We start from the raw sequence: 24336 nt of genomic DNA on the forward strand, positions 1-24336 counted from the left end.
ACTAATGGGTTAGATCAACAGAGACATGAACCCCCTGACATCTACTACAGAAACTAATGGGTTAGATCAACACAGACATGAGCCCCCTGACATCTACTACAGAAACTAATGGGTTAGATCAGCACAGAGACATGAGCCCCCTGACATCTACTACAGAAACTAATGGGTTAGATCAACACAGAGACATCTACTACAGAAACTAATGGGTTAGATCAACACAGAGACATGAGCCCCCTGACATCTACTACAGAAACTAATGGGTTAGATCAACACAGAGACATGAACCCCCTGACATCTACTACAGAAACTAATGGGTTAGATCAACACAGAGACATGAGCCCCCTGACATCTACTACAGAAACTAATGGGTTAGATCAACACAGAGACATCTACTACAGAAACTAATGGGTTAGATCAACAGAGACATGAGCCCCCTGACATCTACTACAGAAACTAATGGGTTAGATCAGCACAGAGACATGAGCCCCCTGACATCTACTACAGAAACTAATGGGTTAGATCAACACAGAGACATCTAGTACAGAAACTAATGGGTTAGATCAACACAGAGACATCTAGTACAGCAACTAATGGGTTAGATCAACACAGAGACATCTAGTACAGAAACTAATGGGTTAGATCAACACAGAGACATGAGCCCCCTGACATCTACTACAGAAACTAATGGGTTAGATCAACACAGAGACATGAACCCCCTGACATCTACTACAGAAACTAATGGGTTAGATCAACACAGAGACATGAACCCCCTGACATCTAGTACAGAAACTAATGGGTTAGATCAACACAGAGACATGAGTCCCCTGACATCTACTACAGAAACTAATGGGTTAGATCAACACAGACGGTCTATCAACAGGGATTTCATCAGCACAACATAAGGGGAATTGTGGCCTCAATAACTATTTTCATAAAGAAAGTGTTTCAGAGAACAAAATAAGGAAAACAATACCAAAACTTTGACTCTCCATAATTAAAAACCTCCTAGTGTAAGTCTTGACAGATTCCAACATATAATCCGCATTAGCCTCACATCCCCAGTAGATGGCGACCTGCCTGTCTGGAGTCTGAGCCAAACAGCAGTGCCGTATGCACCAAGCATAGAGTAAGAGTACAGATCTAGGATCTGTCCATATAATCTTATTATGAAATCATTTAAAAGGCAAAACTGATCCTAGATCAGCAGTCCTACTCCGACACTTTATGAATAAACAAAGAACAGCGCAGGAGCCTGTGCCTGTGGTTCAGAGGTCACTGCTCTGACCTCTTGTGCCCGGCCTACAATATTGAATCCAGGGAATTAGACCAGGGCTGAATCCAACATGATCAAAGGTCTGGAAAGTCCAATAAAAAAGTCCACCCAGAACAGGGACCGGCCCCCCCCATACACATGACAGTCAACACAAAGCATTCTGAGAGGTGAATACTGGGAGATCTGGTGCATTTTCCCACCAAATACTTCCTGTAACTGGAACCAATCAAAGTTCACCTACATCAGAGCGGATGTGTTTTACACACACAAGGCTTTCCTAGAGACCACCCATTCTGTTGCCCCCCCAGGGGTAAATACTGAACACAAATGCACTAGAATTAAGGATGTGTCGATATATCAACTTGATTCAATTGGGCTTGTGGTATATGAGGTTCAGACGCCATCACCTTCACATTGTACCAACAGTTGATATGAGAATGGACTTCTAATGTGTTGACAAAGATGGACTTGTATTTCCAGAAATAGCTGGTTGGTATTTAGAATAACAAAGTGAAAACATGGCAGTATGAGGCCAGTTGAACTCATCTGTCTAATAGGATCAGATGGCTCCAAACTTCAACCATCTCTCTCCTCAGCAACACAACACACCCGCGCTGTTGCCATGACATAGCCTACGTAACGTCCTGGCGTTGCCACGACAGCGAAGGTGAACGGCTACAGTTCCACGTGAGGACGAGGGGGGCGATAAAGCCCCATGTCATCCACTCCGACCATCTGGAGGTCTGGGTCAGGGGAAAACACGCCTTGGTCTAGCTGTTTCTCAAATTAAGACTTGTCTGATAAAACTGTCTCCATTTAAATCTAATATACAGTCTAACAGCTCTAGCAGTGGTACATTGTCATATTCATATAAACGAAAATGTTTCCCTCCATGTGACGGCTACTGTATTGATGTGGTGAAGCTACTTACTTGGTTGTGGATGGCGGCCATCTTGCTGAAGGGCCCGGTCAGGTTAACTGTGGTGGTGGTGGTGGTCACCGGTCTGATGAAGGGGGCTTTGTTCCGGTTGAGCGTGTCGTAAGGACCGGGACGAGAGCGGGTAACGTCCATGATGTGGAAACATGATTTGACACTGACGGGGAGAGGAAAGGAGGGGGTTGGAGTTATTTTCATCACAGTACAGCAGACCCCAGCTATTCTTTATGCTTGCCCTCCTTTTACAAATAACTAAATGTTTCATCATGTTTCTTCTCTACGAAAAGGTCGACCCGTCTGAAAGACAGTGGGGGAAACTCACTGGTTGCTATGGGGGAAGTCGAGCAGGTGTTGCATGGACATAAAGGAGTGGCTGAGCGCCTCCGCGGGGGCGATCCTCTTCTCCGCATCGATCCACAACATCCTCTTCAGCAGGCCTACAAACTCTCTTCGGTCCACCTTCTCTGCCAACAGGTCACTACCTTCCAGATTCATCACCAAGTTGACCTGGGAGAGAGAGGCAGGTCAGGGCTCAGGAGAACTGGTCATCTGTTATCTTTCCCAGTGTTTGTGTCCATTCCATCTGGAGCCGCAGGAAGTTTTAAACCAGTTTACAAGTCAAGGGAGACTTGGTTAAGGGACAAACAGTATAAACAGTCACAATGCTGGAATAATCCTTTCCTAAGTTAAAAATACCAGACATTTTGCAGAAGTTTATCAAATGTGAAAACATCAAACCAACCATTGTGATAAGTGGAAAGATGAGGCATTTTTCATATCTACAGCATTCTACATCCCCCCGTCTCTACACAGCTACGCCCCCCCCCCAGTCTCTACACATCTACGTCCCCCCCCAGTCTCTACACATCTACGTCCCCCCCCCAGTCTCTACACATCTACGTCCCCCCCAGCCTCTACACATCTACGTCGTCCCCCCCCAGCCTCTACACATCTACGTCCCCCCCCCCAAGCCTCTACACATCTACGTCGTCCCCCCCAGCCTCTACACATCTACGTCGTCCCCCACCAGCCTCTACACATCTACGCCCCCCCCCCCAGTCTCTACACATCTACGTCCCCCCCCCAGTCTCTACACATCTACACCCCCCCCAGTCTCTACACATCTACGTCCCCCCCAGCCTCTACACATCTACGTCGTCCCCCACCAGCCTCTACACATCTACGCCCCCCCCCCCAGTCTCTACACATCTACGTCCCCCCCCCAGTCTCTACACATCTACACCCCCCCAGTCTCTACACATCTACGTCCCCCCCAGCCTCTACACATCTACGTCGTCCCCCACCAGCCTCTACACATCTACGTCCCCCCCCCCCCCAAGCCTCTACACATCTACGTCGTCCCCCCCAGCCTCTACACATCTACGTCGTCCCCCGCCAGCCTCTACACATCTACGTCCCCCCCCCCCAGTCTCTACACATCTACGTCGTCCCCCCCAGTCTCTACACATCTACGTCGTCCCCCCAGTCTCTACACATCTACGTCGTCCCCCCAGTCTCTACACATCTACGTCGTGTCCCCCCCCCCCCCCCCCCCGAGTCTCTACACATCTACGTCGCCCCCCCCCCCGCCTCTACACATCTACGTTGTCCCCCCCCCAGCCTCTACGTCATCCCCCGTCTCTACGTCATCCCCCGTCTCTACGTCATCCCCCGTCTCTACGTCATCCCCCGTCTCTACGTCATCCCCCGTCTCTACGTCATCCCCCGTCTCTACATATCTACATAATCACCCCCCAACTCAAAAAAACATCAGCAGGGAAATGTTCAACCCATGATCTCATTGTCAGGGAATTTCCAGCGGTGGTTTCACCAAGGCTTGACTTTCAAACTAAGTGTTGGGTGCTGAACCTTAGCATGTCACTTAGCATATGACTAGAGATGTGAGAATGGGGTTTTTCCAGCAATGAGATGTACGTACATGTTCTAGCTTTTTCAGTCAAACAGCTGAAGGTGAACTTCCTCTCTCTCAGACCTACGGCCCCATGTCATCTAACCATCTGACCATGGGCTTCCTGAGTAGAGACTCATCAACACGGTCTAGTTAGACCAGCTGAAGGTGAACTTCCTCTCTCTCAGACCTACATCATCTAGCCATGAGCTTCCTGAGTTGAGACTCATCAACACGGTCTAGTTAGACCAGCTGAAGGTGAACTTCCTCTCTCAGACCTACATCATCTAACCATGAGCTTCCTGAGTCGAGACTCATCAACACGGTCTAGTTAGACCAGCTGAAGGTGAACTTCCTCTCTCTCAGACCTACATCATCTAACCATGAGCTTCCTGAGTCGAGACTCATCAACACGGTCTAGTTAGACCAGCTGAAGGTGAACTTCCTCTCTCTCAGACCTACATCATCTAACCATGAGCTTCCTGAGTCGAGACTCATCAACACGGTCTAGTTAGACCAGCTGAAGGTGAACTTCCTCTCTCTCAGACCTACATCATCTAACCATGGGCTTCCTGAGTCGAGACTCATCAACACCGTCTAGTTAGACCAGCTGAAGGTGAACTTCCTCTCTCTCAGACCTACATCATCTAACCATGAGCTTCCTGAGTCGAGACTCATCAACACGGTCTAGTTAGACCAGCTGAAGGTGAACTTCCTCTCTCTCAGACCTACATCATCTAACCATGAGCTTCCTGAGTCGAGACTCATCAACACGGTCTAGTTAGACCAGCTGAAGGTGAACTTCCTCTCTCTCAGACCTACATCATCTAACCATGAGCTTCCTGAGTCGAGACTCATCAACACGGTCTAGTTAGACCAGCTGAAGGTGAACTTCCTCTCTCTCAGACCTACATCATCTAACCATGAGCTTCCTGAGTCGAGACTCATCAACACGGTCTAGTTAGACCAGCTGAAGGTGAACTTCCTCTCTCTCAGACCTACATCATCTAACCATGAGCTTCCTGAGTCGAGACTCATCAACACGGTCTAGTTAGACCAGCTGAAGGTGAACTTCCTCTCTCTCAGACCTACATCATCTAACCATGAGCTTCCTGAGTCGAGACTCATCAACACGGTCTAGTTAGACCAGCTGAAGGTGTCCACATCCTGTGGAACAAGACTTACGTGCGCCATGTCATCCAAACAGTTGAAGATGTACTTCCTTGCTTCCTTCGATTTCATCCCCGTCTCGGTCTCATGCTCATCAGTCGACTGGAGAGAGACAGGGAGAGAAAGAGAGAGAGAGAGACAGGGGGAGAAAGAGAGAGAGAGACAGGGGGAGAAAGAGAGAGACAGGGGGAGAAAGAGAGAGAGAGACAGGGGGAGAAAGAGAGAGAGAGACAGGGGGAGAAAGAGAGTGAGAGACAGGGGGAGAAAGAGAGTGAGAGACAGGGGGAGAAAGAGAGTGAGAGACAGGGGGAGAAAGAGAGTGAGACAGGGGGAGAAAGAGAGTGAGACAGGGGGAGAAAGAGAGTGAGACACAGGGGGAGAAAGAGAGAGACACAGGGGGAGAAAGAGAGTGAGACAGGGGGAGAAAGAGAGAGAGAGAGACAGGGAGAAAGAGAGAGAGAGACAGGGAGAACAATAAGGATTTGGTTTATCCATTCAGCCTTTATCTCCAGAGTTGGTTCAAGCGGTGAAAAAGAGGATGCTTGTGTTGGGGTTTTCTTCTCTGGTGGGAGAATGTTTGGTGATGGTGAGATAATATGAAGGTTTGTTTTCAGTGCCGGGCTAGGAGGTGTGTGTGTTTTGGTGGAGAGGAGCGAAAGAGGGGTCAGTGTATGGAATGGTTGAGAGAGGGTTCTGGGGGGAGGGGGGTTCTGCTGGAGATGTCTTTTGGGCTTAGGGGTCCTTCTTACTTTCAATCGCCATGCTGAGTAGGGGGAGTCAGACTCCCTGCAGAAGAACCGTGCCGTCTTCGTCCCCACATTCAACAGATGCTCCCCAGGCAAACCCTGCGTCTGAGAAATGTAGCGAATCTGTGAAAAGAGGAAGCGAGGGAAAAACAAAGATGTGAATAGACCGAGCAAGAGAGAAAAGGAGGAGATAGAAGAGAAAGACACGTGGATAGACCGAGCAAGAGAGATAGAAGAGAAAGACACGTGGATAGACCGAGCAAGAGAGATAGGGAAAGGAAAAATGCATTAGGAAAGAACATTCCCTGTATGCTATGACTGTAACAGAAGGGGAAAGAACATTCCCTGTATGCTATGACTGTAACAGAAGGGAAAAGAACATTCCCTGTATGCTATGACTGTAACAGAAGGGGAAAGAACATTCCCTGTATGCTATGACTGTAACAGAAGGGGAAAGAACATTCCCTGTATGCTATGACTGTAACAGAAGGGGAAAGAACATTCCCTGTATGCTATGACTGTAACAGAAGGGGAAAGAACATTCCCTGTATGCTATGACTGTAACAGAAGGGAAAAGAACATTCCCTGTATGCTATGACTGTAACAGAAGGGGAAAGAACATTCCCTGTATGCTATGACTGTAACAGAAGGGGAAAGAACATTCCCTGTATGCTATGACTGTAACAGAAGGGGAAAGAACATTCCCTGTATGCTATGACTGTAACAGAAGGGGAAAGAACATTCCCTGTATGCTATGACTGTAACAGAAGGGGAAAGAACATTCCCTGTATGCTATGACTGTAACAGAAGGGGAAAGAACATTCCCTGTATGCTATGACTGTAACGGAAGGGGAAAGAACATTCCCCGTATGCTATGACTAACAGAAGGGGAAAGAACAGTTCAATATGACCATTTCTCTCCCATAATATTACCATAACATCATACAGTCTAAACATCCCAGCACAGTTCTCTTCTCCATTCCTGCGGTGCCTTGTTCCACTGTAAACTGCCCAGTCCTACCCACTCCTCCTATACCCACAGTCCCCCACCTTCAAGCCCAGGTGCTGACCCCTTTCTCCAGCCTCACACATCCCGAGAACACAGTCATTACCTAGTGGTAATACATTCAGGTTATGCACAAGTGTCGTTCACACTACCATCACCCTGGGAATGAGGGGGGTGGGGCTCTGGGAATGATTGACATGTGTGTGCGTAACAAAGTAGTTTCTGTCCCTCTCCTCACCCCTACCTGGGCTCGAACCAGGGACCCTCATCGACAAGTCACCCTCAAAGCATCATTACCTATCGCTCCACAAAAGCCTTAGAGCAAGGGAAACTACTTGAAGGTCTCAGAGAGAGTGACATCACCGATTGAAATGCTACTAGCGTGCACCCCGCTAACTAGGGAGCCATTTCACACCAGTTACATGTGGGTGTGTCCGTGATCAGGGCCCTAGCTGGAGAGGGAGTATGACTGTATGCCGCTGCCTGCATGGGGTCGTGTTGACTCAGGATTCTGCGTTTCACACAGAAAGGGAAAGAAGAGACGCAGATAAAACATCTTGCTGCGTTATGTAAACGCAAATCTAAAAAGGCTTCTTACTGTAAATTCTGCTCAGCTTCAGTCAGGTTTCGCTCCAAATCATGAATGTAAAAGGAGTCATTTCCTGCTTCAGTTGCACTTCTCCACTCAGATGGAGTGTATTTGCTCGTCATTGGATCACCAGCAGGTCATTTCCTCCAGTGTAGTTTTTCTCCGGTATAAAGTTCAAATGCAAAGCTCAATTTCAAGAAAAACGGTGGAAATGTAGCTGGCTACATTCTTCTATGATAAACATTGCCTACTGGATGGTGGGATGATTGTCTGTGTCTACCTACTGGATGGTGGGATAATTCTGTCTGTGTCTACCTACTGGATGGTGGGATAATTCTGTCTGTGTCTACCTACTGGATGGTGGGATAATTCTGTCTGTGTCTACCTACTGGGTGGTGGGATAATTCTGTCTGTGTCTACCTACTGGGTGGTGGGATGATTCTGTCTGTCTACCTACTGGATGGTGGGATGATTCTGTCTGTGTCTACCTACTGGATGGTGGGATAATTCTGTCTGTGTCTACCTACTGGGTGGTGGGATAATTCTGTCTGTGTCTACCTACTGGATGGCGGGTTAATTCTGTCTGTGTCTACCTACTGGGTGGTGGGATGATTCTGTCTGTGTCTACCTACTGGATGGTGGGATAATTCTGTCTGTGTCTACCTACTGGATGGTGGGATAATTCTGTCTGTGTCTACCTACTGGGTGGTGGGATAATTCTGTCTGTGTCTACCTACTGGATGGTGGGATAATTCTGTCTGTGTCTACCTACTGGGTGGTGGGATGATTCTGTCTGTGTCTACCTACTGGGTGGTGGGATGATTCTGTCTGTGTCTACCTACTGGGTGGTGGGATGATTGTCTGTGTCTACCTACTGGGTGGTGGGATGATTCTGTCTGTGTCTACCTACTGGGTGGTGGGATGATTCTGTCTGTGTCTACCTACTGGGTGGTGGGATGATTCTGTCTGTGTCTACCTACTGGATGGTGGGATAATTCTGTCTGTGTCTACCTACTGGGTGGTGGGATGATTGTCTGTGTCTACCTACTGGGTGGTGGGATGATTCTGTCTGTGTCTACCTACTGGGTGGTGGGATGATTCTGTCTGTGTCTACCTACTGGGTGGTGGGATGATTGTCTGTGTCCACCTACTGGGTGGTGGGATGATTCTGTCTGTGTCTACCTACTGGGTGGTGGGATAAAGAACAGGGAGGTTTATGAGAACAGTTGTAGAGAGAGGCCTGTCTGACGTCAGTCACACCAAGGTGTCAGGGAAAACATCCATTAGAGGCTTAGTGCTGCCTTGGGGGCGAGAGGAGGGCAAGAGGGGCAAGGGGTGCGTCGGCATTCCACTGGGGTGGAGGAGTTGTGTTTGAGAAGGGCTAGGGGAGAGGAACAAGGGCTGTGTTGGCATTCTTGAGACTGCAGGGCACTAGCCCCTAAACTATCCTCTCTGGGACTCTGGGTCTTGGACAGGCTTAACCCTGCCTGTTTGGGCTCAAATTCAATGACTTCCAGCTTTCAAGGTTTCATCTACCATATCTTTTAAATAAGAAAATGTCATCTAACCTCATATGGATCTAAATGCCAAAGCAGACGCACAGACAGAAAATCAATTATAGAGACGAGATGATATAAACATAAAGAGGTGTGTGTGTAGCTCCACTTAGTCACGTCAATACATCTAGGATTAACATCTTACCAATTCAAAAAAAAAAATACCTCTAAGTTGGATCCCTCAAGTGTCCTGTACACAGAGAGAAGTCTTGACCTCTCCCTCTGAACCCACAACCAGCAGGCTACAACCATCACTAGTTAATAAAACACACTGTTCTTATCAGATGGCCTTCTCTGGTGAACCCTGCCAGCATGAGCATGAGGACCCAAGGTCTGTATGTGTTTACAGTTATGTTCCTCTCAGCCATTCAGTGTTAAAGGTATTCCCTTCCTGTCTGCAAACCAGATGGAAATATGTCAAGTCTGACTTGGTAATGGGGAAGGAGGAAATATGTCAAGTCTGACTTGGTAATGGGGAAGGGAGGAAATATGTCAAGTCTGACTTGGTAATGGGGAAGGAGGAAATATGTCAAGTCTGACTTGGTAATGGGGAAGGAGGAAATATGTCAAGTCTGACTTGGTAATGGGGAAGGGAGGAAATATGTCAAGTCTGACTTGGTAATGGGGAAGGAGGAAATATGTCAAGTCTGACTTGGTAATGGGGAAGGAGGAAATATGTCAAGTCTGACTTGGTAATGGGGAAGGGAGGAAATATGTCAAGTCTGACTTGGTAATGGGGAAGGAGGACATATGTCAAGTCTGACTTGGTAATGGGGAAGGGAGGAAATATGTCAAGTCTGACTTGGTAATGGGGAAGGGAGGAAATATGTCAAGTCTGACTTGGTAATGGGGAAGGAGGACATATGTCAAGTCTGACTTGGTAATGGGGAAGGAGGAAATATGTCAAGTCTGACTTGGTAATGGGGAAGGAGGAAATATGTCAAGTCTGACTTGGTAATGGGGAAGGGAGGAAATATGTCAAGTCTGACTTGGTAATGGGGAAGGAGGAAATATGTCAAGTCTGACTTGGTAATGGGGAAGGAGGACATATGTCAAGTCTGACTTGGTAATGGGGAAGGAGGAAATATGTCAAGTCTGACTTGGTAATGGGGAAGGGAGGAAATATGTCAAGTCTGACTTGGTAATGGGGAAGGAGGAAATATGTCAAGTCTGACTTGGTAATGGGGAAGGAGGAAATATGTCAAGTCTGACTTGGTAATGGGGAAGGAGGAAATATGTCAAGTCTGACTTGGTAATGGGGAAGGAGGAAATATGTCAAGTCTGACTTGGTAATGGGGAAGGAGGAAATATGTCAAGTCTGACTTGGTAATGGGGAAGGGAGGAAATATGTCAAGTCTGACTTGGTAATGGGGAAGGAGGAAATATGTCAAGTCTGACTTGGTAATGGGGAAGGGAGGAAATATGTCAAGTCTGACTTGGTAATGGGGAAGGGAGGAAATATGTCAAGTCTGACTTGGTAATGGGGAAGGAGGAAATATGTCAAGTCTGACTTGGTAATGGGGAAGGAGGAAATATGTCAAGTCTGACTTGGTAATGGGGAAGGAGGAAATATGTCAAGTCTGACTTGGTAATGGGGAAGGAGGAAATATGTCAAGTCTGACTTGGTAATGGGGAAGGGAGGAAATATGTCAAGTCTGACTTGGTAATGGTGAAGGGAGGAAATATGTCAAGTCTGACTTGGTAATGGGGAAGGAGGAAATATGTCAAGTCTGACTTGGTAATGGGGAAGGAGGAAATATGTCAAGTCTGACTTGGTAATGGGGAAGGAGGAAATATGTCAAGTCTGACTTGGTAATGGGGAAGGAGGAAATATGTCAAGTCTGACTTGGTAATGGGGAAGGAGGAAATATGTCAAGTCTGACTTGGTAATGGGGAAGGAGGAAATATGTCAAGTCTGACTTGGTAATGGGGAAGGAGGAAATATGTCAAGTCTGACTTGGTAATGGGGAAGGAGGAAATATGTCAAGTCTGACTTGGTAATGGGGAAGGAGGAAATATGTCAAGTCTGACTTGGTAATGGGGAAGGAGGAAATATGTCAAGTCTGACTTGGTAATGGGGAAGGAGGACATGCAGTGTATTCAGAAAGCCCTCGGTTCTTATTTTTTTCCACCAAAGGAAAAACTAAATAACGTAATGTTTTTGCGAGTGTAATTACAGGCCTTGTCCTGTTTTCTCTGTTCGTTTGTTTACTGCTGAGGAGTTTGGGTATTTGTGGTGTCCTCCACCGCACTTACAATGCTTTCAGGAAGCATTCAGTACCGGCACTCCTTACAAAATGTGTTACGTTACAGCCTTATTCTAGCACTTGTCCTCATCAATCTATCTATACACAATACTCCACAATGACAATGGAAAAACAGGATTTTAAAAATCTATTTCATATTTTTTAAACAGAAATACCTTATTTACATAAGTATTCAGACCCTTTGCTATAGGACTCGAAATTGAGCTCAGGTGCATCCTGTTTCCATTGATCATCTTTGAGATGTTCCTACAACTTGATTGGAGTCCACCTGTGGTAAATTCACTTGATTGGACATGATTTGGAAAGACATATGAGGACCCACAGTTGACAGTTGACAGTGCATGTCAGAGCAAAACCCAAGCCAAGAGATGTAAGGAATTGTCTGTAGAGCTCTGAGACAGGATTGTGTCGAGGCTCAAATCTGGGGAAGGGTACCAACAAAAATGTGTGTGTGTGTGTATATACAGTGTGTGTGTGTATAGTGTGTGTGTATACAGTGTGTGTGTGTGTATACAGTGTGTGTGTGTGTGTGTGTGTGTGTGTGTGTGTGTGTGTGTGTGTGTGTATACAGTGTGTGTACAGTGTGTACAGTGTGTGTGTGTGTGTGTGTGTGTATACAGTGTGTGTGTGTGTGTATACAGTGTGTGTGTGTATACAATGTGTATACAGTGTGTGTGTGTGTGTATACAGTGTGTGTGTGTGTGTGTGTGTATACAGGGTTTGTGTGTGCAGTTGATGTGCATGTGCATGTATGTACATGCGTGGGAGGGAGGGATGGTGGTAGAGCAGAGATGAGGGAGTGGTCTCATTGCCATTCCTCGTGCTGACATCATGGCGTTACCATCTTCCTATGAAGACTTGACATTAACATGTATTGTCTGCAGCAGTACACCTCACCCACTGTGGCCTTAAAACAGCTCTTCATAAAACACTGCTGCCTCAGTGTCACACCCTCTCTCTTTCTCACACTCCCTCTATTGCACGCCCTCCTCCTCTCCCTCTATTGCACGCCCTCCTCCTCATCCCTCTATTGCACGCCCTCCTCCTCATCCCTCTATTGCACGCCCTCCTCCTGTCCCTCTATTGCACGCCCTCCTCCTCCTCATCCCTCTATTGCACGCCCTCCTCCTCTCCCTCTATTGCACGCCCTCCTCCTCTCCCTCTATTGCACGCCCTCCTCCTCTCCCTTTATTGCACGCCTTCCTCCTCTCCCTCTATTGCACGCCCTCCTCCTCTCCCCCTATTGCACGCCCTCCTCCTCTCCCTCTATTGCACGCCTTCCTCCTCTCCCTCTATTGCACGCCTTCCTCCTCTCCCTCTATTGCACGCCCTCCTCCTCTCCCTCTATTGCACGCCCTCCTCCTCTCCCTCTATTGCACGCCCTCCTCCTCTCCCTCTATTGCACGCCCTCCTCCTCTCCCTCTATTGCACGCCCTCCTCCTCTCTCTATTGCACGCCCTCCTCCTCATCTCTCTATTGCACTCTCCGCCTCTCACCTCCCTCCTCTAACACATTGGCCTGAAGATTGTGTGTGTGTGTGTGTGTGTGTGTGTGTGTGTGTGTGTGTGTATACCTACCTGCGTGCCTACGTATGCGAGTGCATGTGCGTGTGTATGCGAGTGCATGTGCGTGTGTATGCGAGTGCATGTGTTTGCGAGTGCATGCAGTCGTGGCCAAAAGTTGAGAATGACAAATATTAATTTTCACAAAGTCTGCTGCTTCAGTGTCTTTAGATATTTTTGTCAGATGTTACTATGGAATACTGAAGTATAATTACAAGCATTTCATAAGTGTCAAAGGCTTTTATTGACAATTACATGAAGTTGATGCAAAGACAATATTAGCAGTGTTGACCCTTCTTTTTCAAGGCCTCTGCAATCCACCCTGGCATGCTGTCAATTAATCTCTGGGCCACATCCTGACTGATGCCAGCCCATTCTTGCATAATCAATGCTTGGAGTTTGTCAGAATTTGTGGCTACCATTCTTTATTCATGGCTGTGTTCTTGGGCAAAATTGTGAGTGAGCCCACTCCCTTGGCTGAGAAGCAACCCCACACATGAACGGTCTCAGGATGCTTTACTGTTGGCATGACACAGGACTGATGGTAGCGCTCACCTTGTCTTCTCCGGACAAGCTTTTTTCCAGATGCCCCAAACAATCGGAAAGGGGATTCAGAGAAAATGACTTTACCCCAGTCCTCAGCAGTCTAATCCCTGTACCTTTTGCAGAATATCAGTCTGTACCCTGATGTTTTTTTTTAAGAGAAGTGGCTTCTTTGCTGCCCTTCTTGACACCAGGCCATCCTCCAAAAGTCTTTGCCTCACTGTGCGTGCAGATGCACTCACACCTGCGTGCTGCCATTGCTGAGCAAGCTCTGTACTGGTGGTGCCCCGATCCCGTAGCTGAATCAACTTTAGGAGACGGTCCTGGCGCTTGCTGGACTTTCTTATGCGCCCTGAAGCCTTCTTCACAACAATTGAACAGTTCTCCTTTTAGTTCTTGATGAAGTGATAAATGGTTGATTTAGGTGCAAACTTACTGGCAGCAATAACCTTGCCTGTGAAGCCCTTTTTGTGCAAAGCAATGATGACGGCACGTGTTTCCTTGCAAGTAACCATGGTTGACAGAGGAAGAACAATGATTCCAAACACCACCCTCCTTTTGAAGCTTCCAGTCTGTTATTCGAACACAATCAGCATGACAGAGTAATCTCCAGCCTTGTCCTCGTCAACACTCACACCTGTGTTAACGAGAGAATCACTGACATGATGTCAGCTGGTCCTTTTGTGGCAGTGCTGAAATGCAGTGGAAATGTTTCTTTGGGATTCAGTTCCTTTGCATGGCAAAGAGGAACTTTGCAATTAATTGCAATTCATCTGATCACTCTTCATAACATTCTGGAGGATATGCAAATTGCCATCATACAAACTGAGGCAGCAGACTTTTGTGAAAATTAATATTTGTGTCATTCTCAAAACTTTTGGCCACGACTGAATGTGAGTGCATGTGTGTGTATATGAGTGCGTGCGTATGCGAGTGCGTGCGAGACTGCATGTGCATGCGAGTGCATGGGTACGTGCGAGTGCGTGTGTACGTGCGAGTGCGTGTCTACGTGCGAGTGCGTGTCTACGTGCGAGTGCGTGTCTACGTGCGAGTGCGTGTCTACGTGCGAGTGCGTGTCTACGTGCGAGTGCGTGTCTACGTGCGAGTGCGTGTGTACGTGCATGTGTACGTGCGAGTGCATGTGTACGTGCGAGTGCATGTGTACGTGCGAGTGCATGTGTACGTGCGAGTGCGTGTGTACGTGCGAGTGCATGTGTACGTGCGAGTGCATGTGTACGTGCGAGTGCATGTCTACGTGCGAGTGAGAAGAATTCCTCTCTGAAGGGAAAAACTTATTTTCCTGGAAGGTGTTTCACTGCAGCCTTCCTAGGATGAAAACAACCCACCATACAAAACCATCCCTGCAGTACAACACACAGACAGAGAGAGAGGTAGAAAGAGAAAGAGGGAAAGAGAGGGAGAGAGAGATAGAGAGAGAGAGGTAGAGAGAGAGAGGTAGATAGAGAAAGAGAGAGAGAGAAAGAGAGAGGGGTAGAGAGAGGTAGAGAGAGAAATAGGTAGAGAGAGAAAGAGGGAGAGAGAGAAAGAGGGAGAGAGAGGTAGAGAGAGAAAGAGAGAGAGGGGTAGAGAGAGAGAAAGAGGGAGAGAGAGAAAGAGGGAGAGAGAAAGAGGTAGAGAGGTAGAGGGAGAAAGGGGTAGAGAGAAAGGGGGAGAGAGAGAAAGAGGGAGAGAGAGAAAGAGGGAGAGAGGGAGAGAGAGAAAGAGGGAGAGAGATAAAGAGGTAGAGAGAGGTAGAGAGAGAAAGAGAGAGAGAGGGGTAGAGAGAGAGAAAGAGGTAGAGAGAGAAAGAGAGAAATAGGTAGAGAGAGAAAGAGGGAGAGAGAGAAAGAGGGAGAGAGAGAAAGAGGTAGAGAGAGAAAGAGGGAGCTGATTGGGGACACTACCAGGGCCCTATCCTTTAGCGCCATATATATCACGGTTGTTGAAACATTGCCCAAATGTTGAAAGAGAGGTGAGAGGTGAGAGGAGGAGGAGGAAGAGGCGAGGAGGAGGGTTATAAATACATTCTGCTGTGTGGGATGGAACTAGACCCCATGCTGGGAGTGAGGGGTGACGGCAGCCCCTTCTGGCCCCCGGGGCCCATGGTGACACCCTACACCCTGGGAGGGGGAGGGGGGGGGGGGGGTTGTGTCAAAGGGCATGGATTAAAGTACACCTGTTAATGTCCATGTGAATGCCCACAGGGCATGGGCATGATAACTGACAGAGGGGCGTACACTAGAAGATAGCTGGCCAGAGAGAGAGAGACTGTAGGTCAGTGACGGTAGTAACAGCGGTAGGTCAGTGGCGTTAGCACCGTAGCGGTAGGTCAGTGGCGGTAGTACCGTAGCGGTAGGTAAGTGACGGTAGTAACAGCGGTAGGTCAGTGGCGTTAGCACCGTAGCGGTAGGTCAGTGGCGGTAGTACCGTAGCGGTAGGTCAGTGACGGTAGTAACAGTGGTAGGTCAGTGGCGTCAGTAACAGTGGTAGGTCAGTGGCGTCAGTAACAGCGGTAGGTCAGTGGAGTTCGTAACAGCGGTAGGTCAGTGACGGTAGTAACAGTGGTAGGTCAGTGGCGTCAGTAACAGTGGTAGGTCAGTGGCGTCAGTAACAGCGGTAGGTCAGTGACGGTAGTAACAGCGGTAGGTCAGTGACGGTAGTAACAGCGGTAGGTCAGTGGCGTCAGTAACAGTGGTAGGTCAGTGGCGTCAGTAACAGCGGTAGGTCAGTGACGGTAGTAACAGTGGTAGGTCAGTGGCGTCAGTAACAGTGGTAGGTCAGTGGCGGTAGTAACAGCGGTAGGTCAGTGGCGGTAGTAACAGTGGTAGGGCAGTGGAGTCAGTAACAGAGGTAGGACAGTGGCGGTAGTACCGTAGCGGTAGGTCAGTGGCGTCAGTAACAGTGGTAGGGCAGTGGAGACATTAACAGAGGTAGGACAGTGGCGGTAGTACCGTAGCGGTAGGTCAGTTGCGTCAGTAACAGTGGTAGGGCAGTGGAGACATTAACAGAGGTAGGTCAGTGGCGGTAGTAACAGCGTTAGGTCAGTGGCGGTAGTAACAGCGGTAGGTCAGTGGCGGGAGTAAAAGCGGTTGGTCAGTGGCGTCAGTAACAGCGGTAGGTCAGTGGCGTCAGTAACAGCGGTAGGTCAGTGGCGTTCGTAACAGCGGTAGGTCAGTGGCGTCAGTAACAGTGGTAGGTCAGTGGCGTCAGTAACAGCGGTAGGTCAGTGGCGGTAGTAACAGCGGTAGGTCAGTGGCGGTAGTAACAGCGGTAGGTCAGTGGCGGTAGTAACAGTGGTAGGTCAGTGGCGGTAGTAACAGTGGTAGGTCAGTGGCGGTAGTAACAGCGGTAGGTCAGTGGCGTTCGTAACCTCGTTAGGTCAGTGGCGGTAGTAACAGCGGTAGGTCAGTGGCGTTCGTAACAGCGGTAGGTCAGTGGCGGTAGTAACAGCGGTAGGTCAGTGGCGGTAGTAACAGCGGTAGGTCAGTGGCGTTCGTAACAGCGGTAGGTCAGTGGCGGTAGTAACAGCGGTTGGTCAGTGGCGTTCGTAACAGCGGTAGGTCAGTGGCGTTCGTAACAGCGGTAGGTCAGTGGCGGTAGTAACAGCGGTAGGTCAGTGGCGGTAGTAACAGCGGTAGGTCAGTGGCGGTAGTAACAGCGGTAGGTCAGTGGCGTTAGTAACATAGTGGTATAGTGCTACAACGATGAAGAACTCTAATAAGAACTCTATAATCAGACCCAACTACTCCCACCATGAATCCCCTTTTTCAATCCTCTCTTATTTAGTGCTCTCCCTTTATCTATCATTTTTCTGTGTATCTCCTCCCTGTTCCTTGGCTTCACACTCCGCATCTCCTCCCTGCTCCTTGGCTTCACACTCCGCATCTCCTCCCTGTTCCTTGGCTTCACACTCCGCATCTCCTCCCTGTTCCTTGGCTTCACACTCCGCATCTCCTCCCTGCTCCTTGGCTTCACACTCCGCATCTCCTCCCTGTTCCTTGGCTTCACACTCCGCATCTCCTCCCTGCTCCTTGGTTTCACACTCCGCATCTCCTCCCTGCTCCTTGGCTTCACACTCCGCATCTCCTCCCTGTTCCTTGGCTTCACACTCCGCATCTCCTCCCTGCTCCTTGGCTTCACACTCCGCATCTCCTCCCTGTTCCTTGGCTTCACACTCCGTATCTCCTTCTTTCCTCTAATCTCTTTGAGAGGCTTTCCGCCAGGCCTCTGGCACCAGCGGTCAGGCCTCTGGCACCAGCGGTCAGGCCTCTGGCACCAGCGGTCAGGCCTCTGGCACCAGCGGTCAGGCCTCTGGCACCAGAGGTCAGGCCTCTGGCACCAGAGGTCAGGCCTCTGGCACCAGAGGTCAGGCCTCTGGCACCAGAGGTCAGGCCTCTGGCACCAGAGGTCAGGCCTCTGGCACCAGAGGTCAGGCCTCTGGCACCAGAGGTCAGGCCTCTGGCACCAGAGGTCAGGCCTCTGGCACCAGAGGTCAGGCCTCTGGCACCAGAGGTCAGGCCTCTGGCACCAGCGGTCAGGCCTCTGGCACCAGCGGTCAGGCCTCTGGCACCAGCGGTCAGGCCTCTGGCACCAGCGGTCAGGCACCAGCGGTCAGGCACCAGCGGTCAGGCACCAGCGGTCAGGCACCAGCGGTCAGGCACCAGCGGTCAGGCACCAGCGGTCAGGCCTCAGGCACCAGCGGTCAGGCCTCTGGCACCAGCGGTCAGGCCTCTGGCACCAGCGGTCAGGCCTCTGGCACCAGCGGTCAGGCCTCTGGCACCAGCGGTCAGGCCTCTGGCACCAGCGGTCAGGCCTCTGGCACCAGCGGTCAGGCCTCTGGCACCAGCGGTCAGGCCTCTGGCACCAGCGGTCAGGCCTCTGGCACCAGCGGTCAGGCCTCTGGCACCAGCGGTCAGGCCTGGTGTTGGTTCACTCCCTCAGAGGCGGCTCCACCAAGGTTCTGTATGTGTAATGCGGCTTTGGGACATTGTGATCTGCCCCTATAAAAACAGATGAATTACATTTAGTGCTGCCGTGCTCAAGTCAAATCTCTTCGGGAGGTGTTGAGTTATCCCTCCTGCCTCTGGGCCGGAGCGTAAAGCGTGAAAAATGATGCTGGAAGTAAAAATACTTTGGCGAGGACACAGTCCGTCTGCAGAGGGAGCTTAGGGGGTGTACTGCAGGGTAATGTATAGGAAAGGTTGGGGCTGGACTGAAAGGCTTGCTGTGGATGGGTCTCCAGGGTGGGGGGAAAGCCGTTCAACGTAAGCCCCAGATTCATTTAACTCTGGGCAGCTGCTGTTCAGGGCTCCGCTGGGGGGATCCATCACCTCCAGCCTGCTATGCCATCAGTCATTGGGAGAGACCATCCACACCTCCGCCCTGCCACTGGCACATCCACAGGGGAGCCCTCCCCCGCCGGAGGTGGCCAGGAAATACGGCACTAATCTAGGCCTGTCGCTGCCTGTCACTCCCCTCCTCCGTCTCTCACTCCTCTCTACCCTCTCAATTCATTCCCACACACTATGTTCATTTATTTCTTCATCAATATTTCCTCTTCCAAACTCGCTCTCCCTTTCTAAATCTCCCCCTCCTTTCCACCCCTGCTGCCTCAAGCAGTCCCAGTACAGTATATTATCCTTTATCTCCTTCTCCTCCCCTCTCCCTTCCATTCCTCATTTCCAGTGCCTCCCCCTCCCTTCTCCACAGGTCACTGCAGGATTCAGCCCGATCATCCTGAGAACCCAGCAGGAGTAAAGCGTTAATAACAGGGCTACGGAGGAGTGGGAGGTCTGAGTCCATGTCCTAATACAAGCAATCACCTCATAGCATCAACGCACACTGTTAGAGTACAGTAGGAGGGGCTAGACAGACTTCACTCAGCTAGAGAGGAGAACAGATGCCAGAGGAAATTAGACGGGAGGAGATGGAGGAGGACAGCAGACTAAAAAGAGAGTGCGTGAGCGAGTGGGAAGAAAAAGGGGGGAGGAGATAAAGGAACTTCAAGGAGAAGGAGGAGATAAAGGAACTTCAAGGAGAAGGAGGAGATAAAGGAACTTCAAGGAGAAGGAGGAGATAAAGGAACTTCAAGGAGAAGGAGGAGATAAAGGAACTTCAAGGAGAAGGAGGAGATAAAGGAACTTCAAGGAGAAGGAGGAGATAAAGGAACTTCAAGGAGATGGAGGAGATAAAGGAACTTCAAGGAGGAGCGAATGAGAAGATGTGAAGGGAATAGCAGGAGGAAAAAGAAGACGAGGGAGGAGGTCTACAGTTCTTAAGATCTGGACCAGTGAGCCTCAGAGGAGGGTGTACAGTAATGTAACAATACACTTCATTACCTGGTCGTACTCCAGGGCCCCTGGGTAGAGGGGCCAGCCCAGGAAGAGCTCAGCGATCACACAGCCCAGGGACCACATGTCGATAGCTTCACAGAAGGGCAGGCCCAGGATGATCTCTGGAGCCCTGGAAGGAGAGAAACACAAAGTGGTTAGCTACACTCATACACTGACTCCACATAACCCAGTTTGAACTGACTATTTGAGAAAGGGATCGAGTCCAAACATGCCTTCAAGCATAATTTCTAGTCAGTCGTATCATGATAAAGCTGAGACGGCAGAAACACAAGACGCCAAAGCTAAAATACAGCAGTCTCGTGTGTGTCACCTTGCCAACTGACCCATGTACCAATACTGATCAAATAAATTATTATTGGCACATAAACATGGTTAGCAGATGTTAACGCGAGTGTAGCAAAATGCTGGTGCTTCTAGTTCCGACTATGCAGTAATATCTAACAAATTCACCTTAACTACCTTCTACACACAATTAGACAAATGTAAAGAGATTAATAGAATATGTACATGTAAATATATGGATGAGCGATGGCCTGCGGCATAGGCAAGATGCAGTAGATGGTATAGAATACAGTATATACATATAAGATGAGTAATATAGGGTATGTAAATATTGTTAAAGTGGGGTTATTTAAAGTGACTAGTGATACCTTAATTAAGTCCATTTAATTTGAGTGGCCAGAAATGTGAGTCTGTATGTTGGCAGCAGCCTCTCTATGTTAGTGGTGGCTGTTTAACAGTCTGATGGCCTTGAGATAGAAGCTGTTTTTCAGTCTCTCGGTCCCAGCTTTGATGCACCTGTACTGACCTCGCTTTCTGGATGATAGTGGGGTGAACAGGCAGTGGCTCGGGTGGTTTGTCTAGGAGCAAGATGTCGACGTCCACGACGAGGCTGGTTTTCTTTTTGTAATCTGTGATTGGCTGTGGACCCTGCCACATACGTCTCGTGTTTGAGCCGCGACTCTACTTTGTCTCTATACTGACGCTTTGCTTGTTTGATTGCCTTGCGGAGGGAATAGCTACACTGTTTGTATTCGGTCATGTTTCCGGTCGCCTTGCCATGATTAAAAGCGGTGGTTCGTGCTTTGTTTTGCGCGAATGCTGCCATTAATCCACGGTTTCTGATTAGGGAAGGTTTTAATAGTCACAGCGGGTACGACATCTCCGATGCAATTTCTAATAAACTCGGTCACCGAGTCAGCGTATACATCGATGTTGTTGTCTGAGGCTATCCGGAACATATCCCAGTCCACGTGATGGAAAGCAAATCTTGAAGAGTGGAATCCGATTGGTCAGACCAGCGTTGTATTGACCTGAGCACGGGCGTTTCCTCGTTTAGTTTCTGTCAATAGGCTGGGAGCAACAAAACGTATTCATGATCAGATTTGCCAAAGGACGGGTGCTGGAGGGCTTTATATGCATCACGGAAGTTCGAGTAGTAATGATACAGAATTCTGCCAGCACGTGTCGGGCATTCGATATGCTGATAGAATTTAGGGAGTATTGATCTTAGGTTAGCTTTGTTAAAATCCCCAGCTACAATAAATGCAGCCTCAGGATGTATGGTTTCCAGTTTACATAGAGTCCAGTGAAGTTCTTTCAGGGCCGACGAGGTATCTGCTTGGGGGGGATATTCACGGCTGTGACTATAATCGAAGAGAATTATCTTGGAAGTCGGCATTAGATGGTAAGTAATTCTAGGTCAGGTGAGCAAAGGGACTTGAGGTCCTTTTTACCAGAGAGATGTTTGTTTGTCGGCGCAACGCGTGAAGAAACCGGGTAGCTGTACCAACTCTGACAACGTATCCCGAGTGAGCCATGTTTCCGTGAAACAGAGAATGTTACAATCTCTGATGTCTCTTTGGAAGGCAACTCGTGCCCTAATTTCATCCACCTTGTTGTCTAGAGATTGGACATTGGCGAGTAATATGCTTGGAAGTGGTGGATGGTGTGCTCGCCTTCTGAGTCTGACCAGTATGCCGCTCCGTCTGACACTCCTGCGGCGACCACGTTGTTTTGGGTCGGCCTCTGGGATAAGATCGCATGTCCAGGGTGGAGTTCTGAACAAGGAATCCGCTTCGGGAAAGTCGTATTCCTGGTATTACTTTTATATCCAACAGTTTTTCCCGGCCATATGTAATAACACTTGATATTTTCTGGGCTAACAATGTAAGAATACATAAAAAAATTAAATAATAACTGCATAGTTTTCTAAGGACCTGAAGCGAGGCGACCATCTGTTGGCGCCATTATCATCATATCAGGAGCCAGCTTGGTGCCACCAGCCAGAGTAGGAGGAAGTTTTCCACTAGACACTGAGCTAAAGCCAGTTTTGCCTTTTCCCTGCTTCTAGTCAATGTAGCTAGGATTGTGTGGCGAAGCTATGGTTGATATCTCACAGGGGAATCTTATTGGAGAACCACCAGCCTCTGCCAGTAATTTATTAGGTCAGGGTGTGAGCTGGATAAGGACAACCAGGAAGTACTGTACATCTACAGCGTCACTAAGTGCTGGCTCACGGTAACCCTGGGTAACTCCATGGTGATGATTCCATTAAACAGTAGGCCTAATGCGCTGTCACACATCGCCAGGCTAGCAATGACGCAGCCAAGTCAGAGCTGATCTGGGTAAAACAGACTGACAGCTCCTTGGAACATACTAGGACTAGAAACCTTACTGGGACATGACCACACTGCTAGGACCAGCTACCTCATAGCCTGGCCTGAGGCTGTGTTTACACAGGCAGCCCAATTCTTACATTTTTCCACTAATTGGTTTCTTGACCAATCAGATCTTTTGTCAATAAATTGACAAAATATTAGAATTGGGCTGCCTGTGTAAACACAGCCTAATTGCTCCAAAACAAGACAAATCCCAGTGGGAAAAACCAGTTGAAATGACATTGTCGCAACCATTTCTGGTTGTAAAAAGATTCTAATGACATTTTAACCAACTGGGATGACATGTGTAAGAAAACAAAATAACAATATAAATTGTCACAAGTTTACAGTCATTTAGCAATAGCCTACATACCACTACAGGAACCAAATAGTCAAACCTAACTCCATAGCATGACGTTTTCATTAAGTTCTGTTGAGTTATTATAACTCAAAGATGATAACTATTATTAGTTGCAGATAAATACACGCTGCAGTATACAGACAAGCCCCATGTTCCTCCTTTAGGATTCCTGTGATTCTGATAGGGGCATTTCTCTGGGCACTTGAGCGGACCCTCTACGAATGCCTGACCCAGCTTGTGCTCTGTTGACAATGTCAGATGCCACCAGTGTCTATACACAGGCCCATAGAAAATGGCAGCTTGATAAACCCAAGGCCAATGTTTTAACAGGTATATTTGGTCAAGCTTGAATATCTACGGGAGACGAATGGTGCTCCGTATGTTTAAAACACCCTATGCTGTCAGGAGTATGTTGGTAAGGGGGAACTAAACAAACCTCAAACACGGGATTGGGTGCTTGTGGTGGTCTGGGAACAAGTATTTATTATGTCAGTTAGCCTATTCAGAAATACAGTACCAGTCAACAGTTTGGACACCTACTCATTCCAGGGATTTTCTTTATTTTACTATTTTATACATTGTCGAATAATAGCGAAGACATGAAAACTATGAAATAACATACTGAATCATGTAGTAACCAAAAAGTGTTTAACAAATCCAAATATATTTTATATTTTCAAAGTAGCCACCCTTTGCCTTGATGACAGCTTTGCACATAGTTTTGATGTCTTCACTATTATTTTACAAGGTAGAAAATAGTAAAAAATAAAGAAAAACCCTGGAATGAGTAGCTGTGTCCAAACTTTTGACTGGTACTGAATGTGTATGTGTCAGTCTAGTATGTGTGAGTGTGTGGGTAGAGTCCAGTGAGCGTACATAGAGCCAGTGCAAGAATGTATGTGCAACAAAACAATGTAAATAGTCCGGGCAGCCATTTGATTAACTCTTAAGCAGTTAGTGTAGAAGCTGTTCAGGAGGCTTTTGGTCCCAGACTTGGCGCTCCGGTAGAAGAGAGAACAGTTGAAGACTTGGGTGGCTGAAGTCTTTGACAATTAGTTTTACTGTTGCAGTACAGCTATCACAAACATTACGGTAACAGTACAGCTTCCACAAACATTACGGTAACAATACAGCTATCACAAACATTACGGTAACAGTACAGCTTCCACAAACATTACGGTAACAGTACAGCTTCCACAAACATTACGGTAACAATACAGCTATCACAAACATTACGGTAACAGTACAGCTATCACAAACATTACGGTAACAGTACAGCTATCATAAACAGTACGGTAACAGTACAGCTATCACAAACATTACCGTAACAATACAGCTATCACAAACATTGCTGTTACAGTTCCATGATAGGATTAAGATAATCTATATAACTGATGAGTGAGG

General features: G+C 48.2%; 1 protein-coding gene across 8 annotated transcripts in view; it reads right to left on the minus strand.

Moving 5' to 3' along the window:
• Window positions 1–24336, minus strand: part of LOC110526724 (homeodomain-interacting protein kinase 3) — a 94453-nt gene that overhangs the window by 19830 nt on the left and 50287 nt on the right. For all 8 annotated transcript variants that reach the window (XM_090222908.1, XM_090222907.1, XM_090222913.1 and 5 more), the window contains exons 3-7: window positions 19897–20020; window positions 6039–6158; window positions 5305–5391; window positions 2533–2717; window positions 2205–2367 (exon numbers count right to left, since the gene is read on the minus strand). In XM_090222908.1, the coding sequence (XP_090079034.1) occupies window positions 2205–2367; window positions 2533–2717; window positions 5305–5391; window positions 6039–6158; window positions 19897–20020 (679 nt within the window). The remainder of the gene's footprint in view (window positions 1–2204; window positions 2368–2532; window positions 2718–5304; window positions 5392–6038; window positions 6159–19896; window positions 20021–24336) is intronic.

Source organism: Oncorhynchus mykiss, chromosome 26 (genome assembly GCF_057628025.1).
Source record: "Oncorhynchus mykiss isolate SJ-2025 chromosome 26, ASM5762802v1, whole genome shotgun sequence".
Taxonomy (NCBI): domain Eukaryota; kingdom Metazoa; phylum Chordata; class Actinopteri; order Salmoniformes; family Salmonidae; genus Oncorhynchus; species Oncorhynchus mykiss.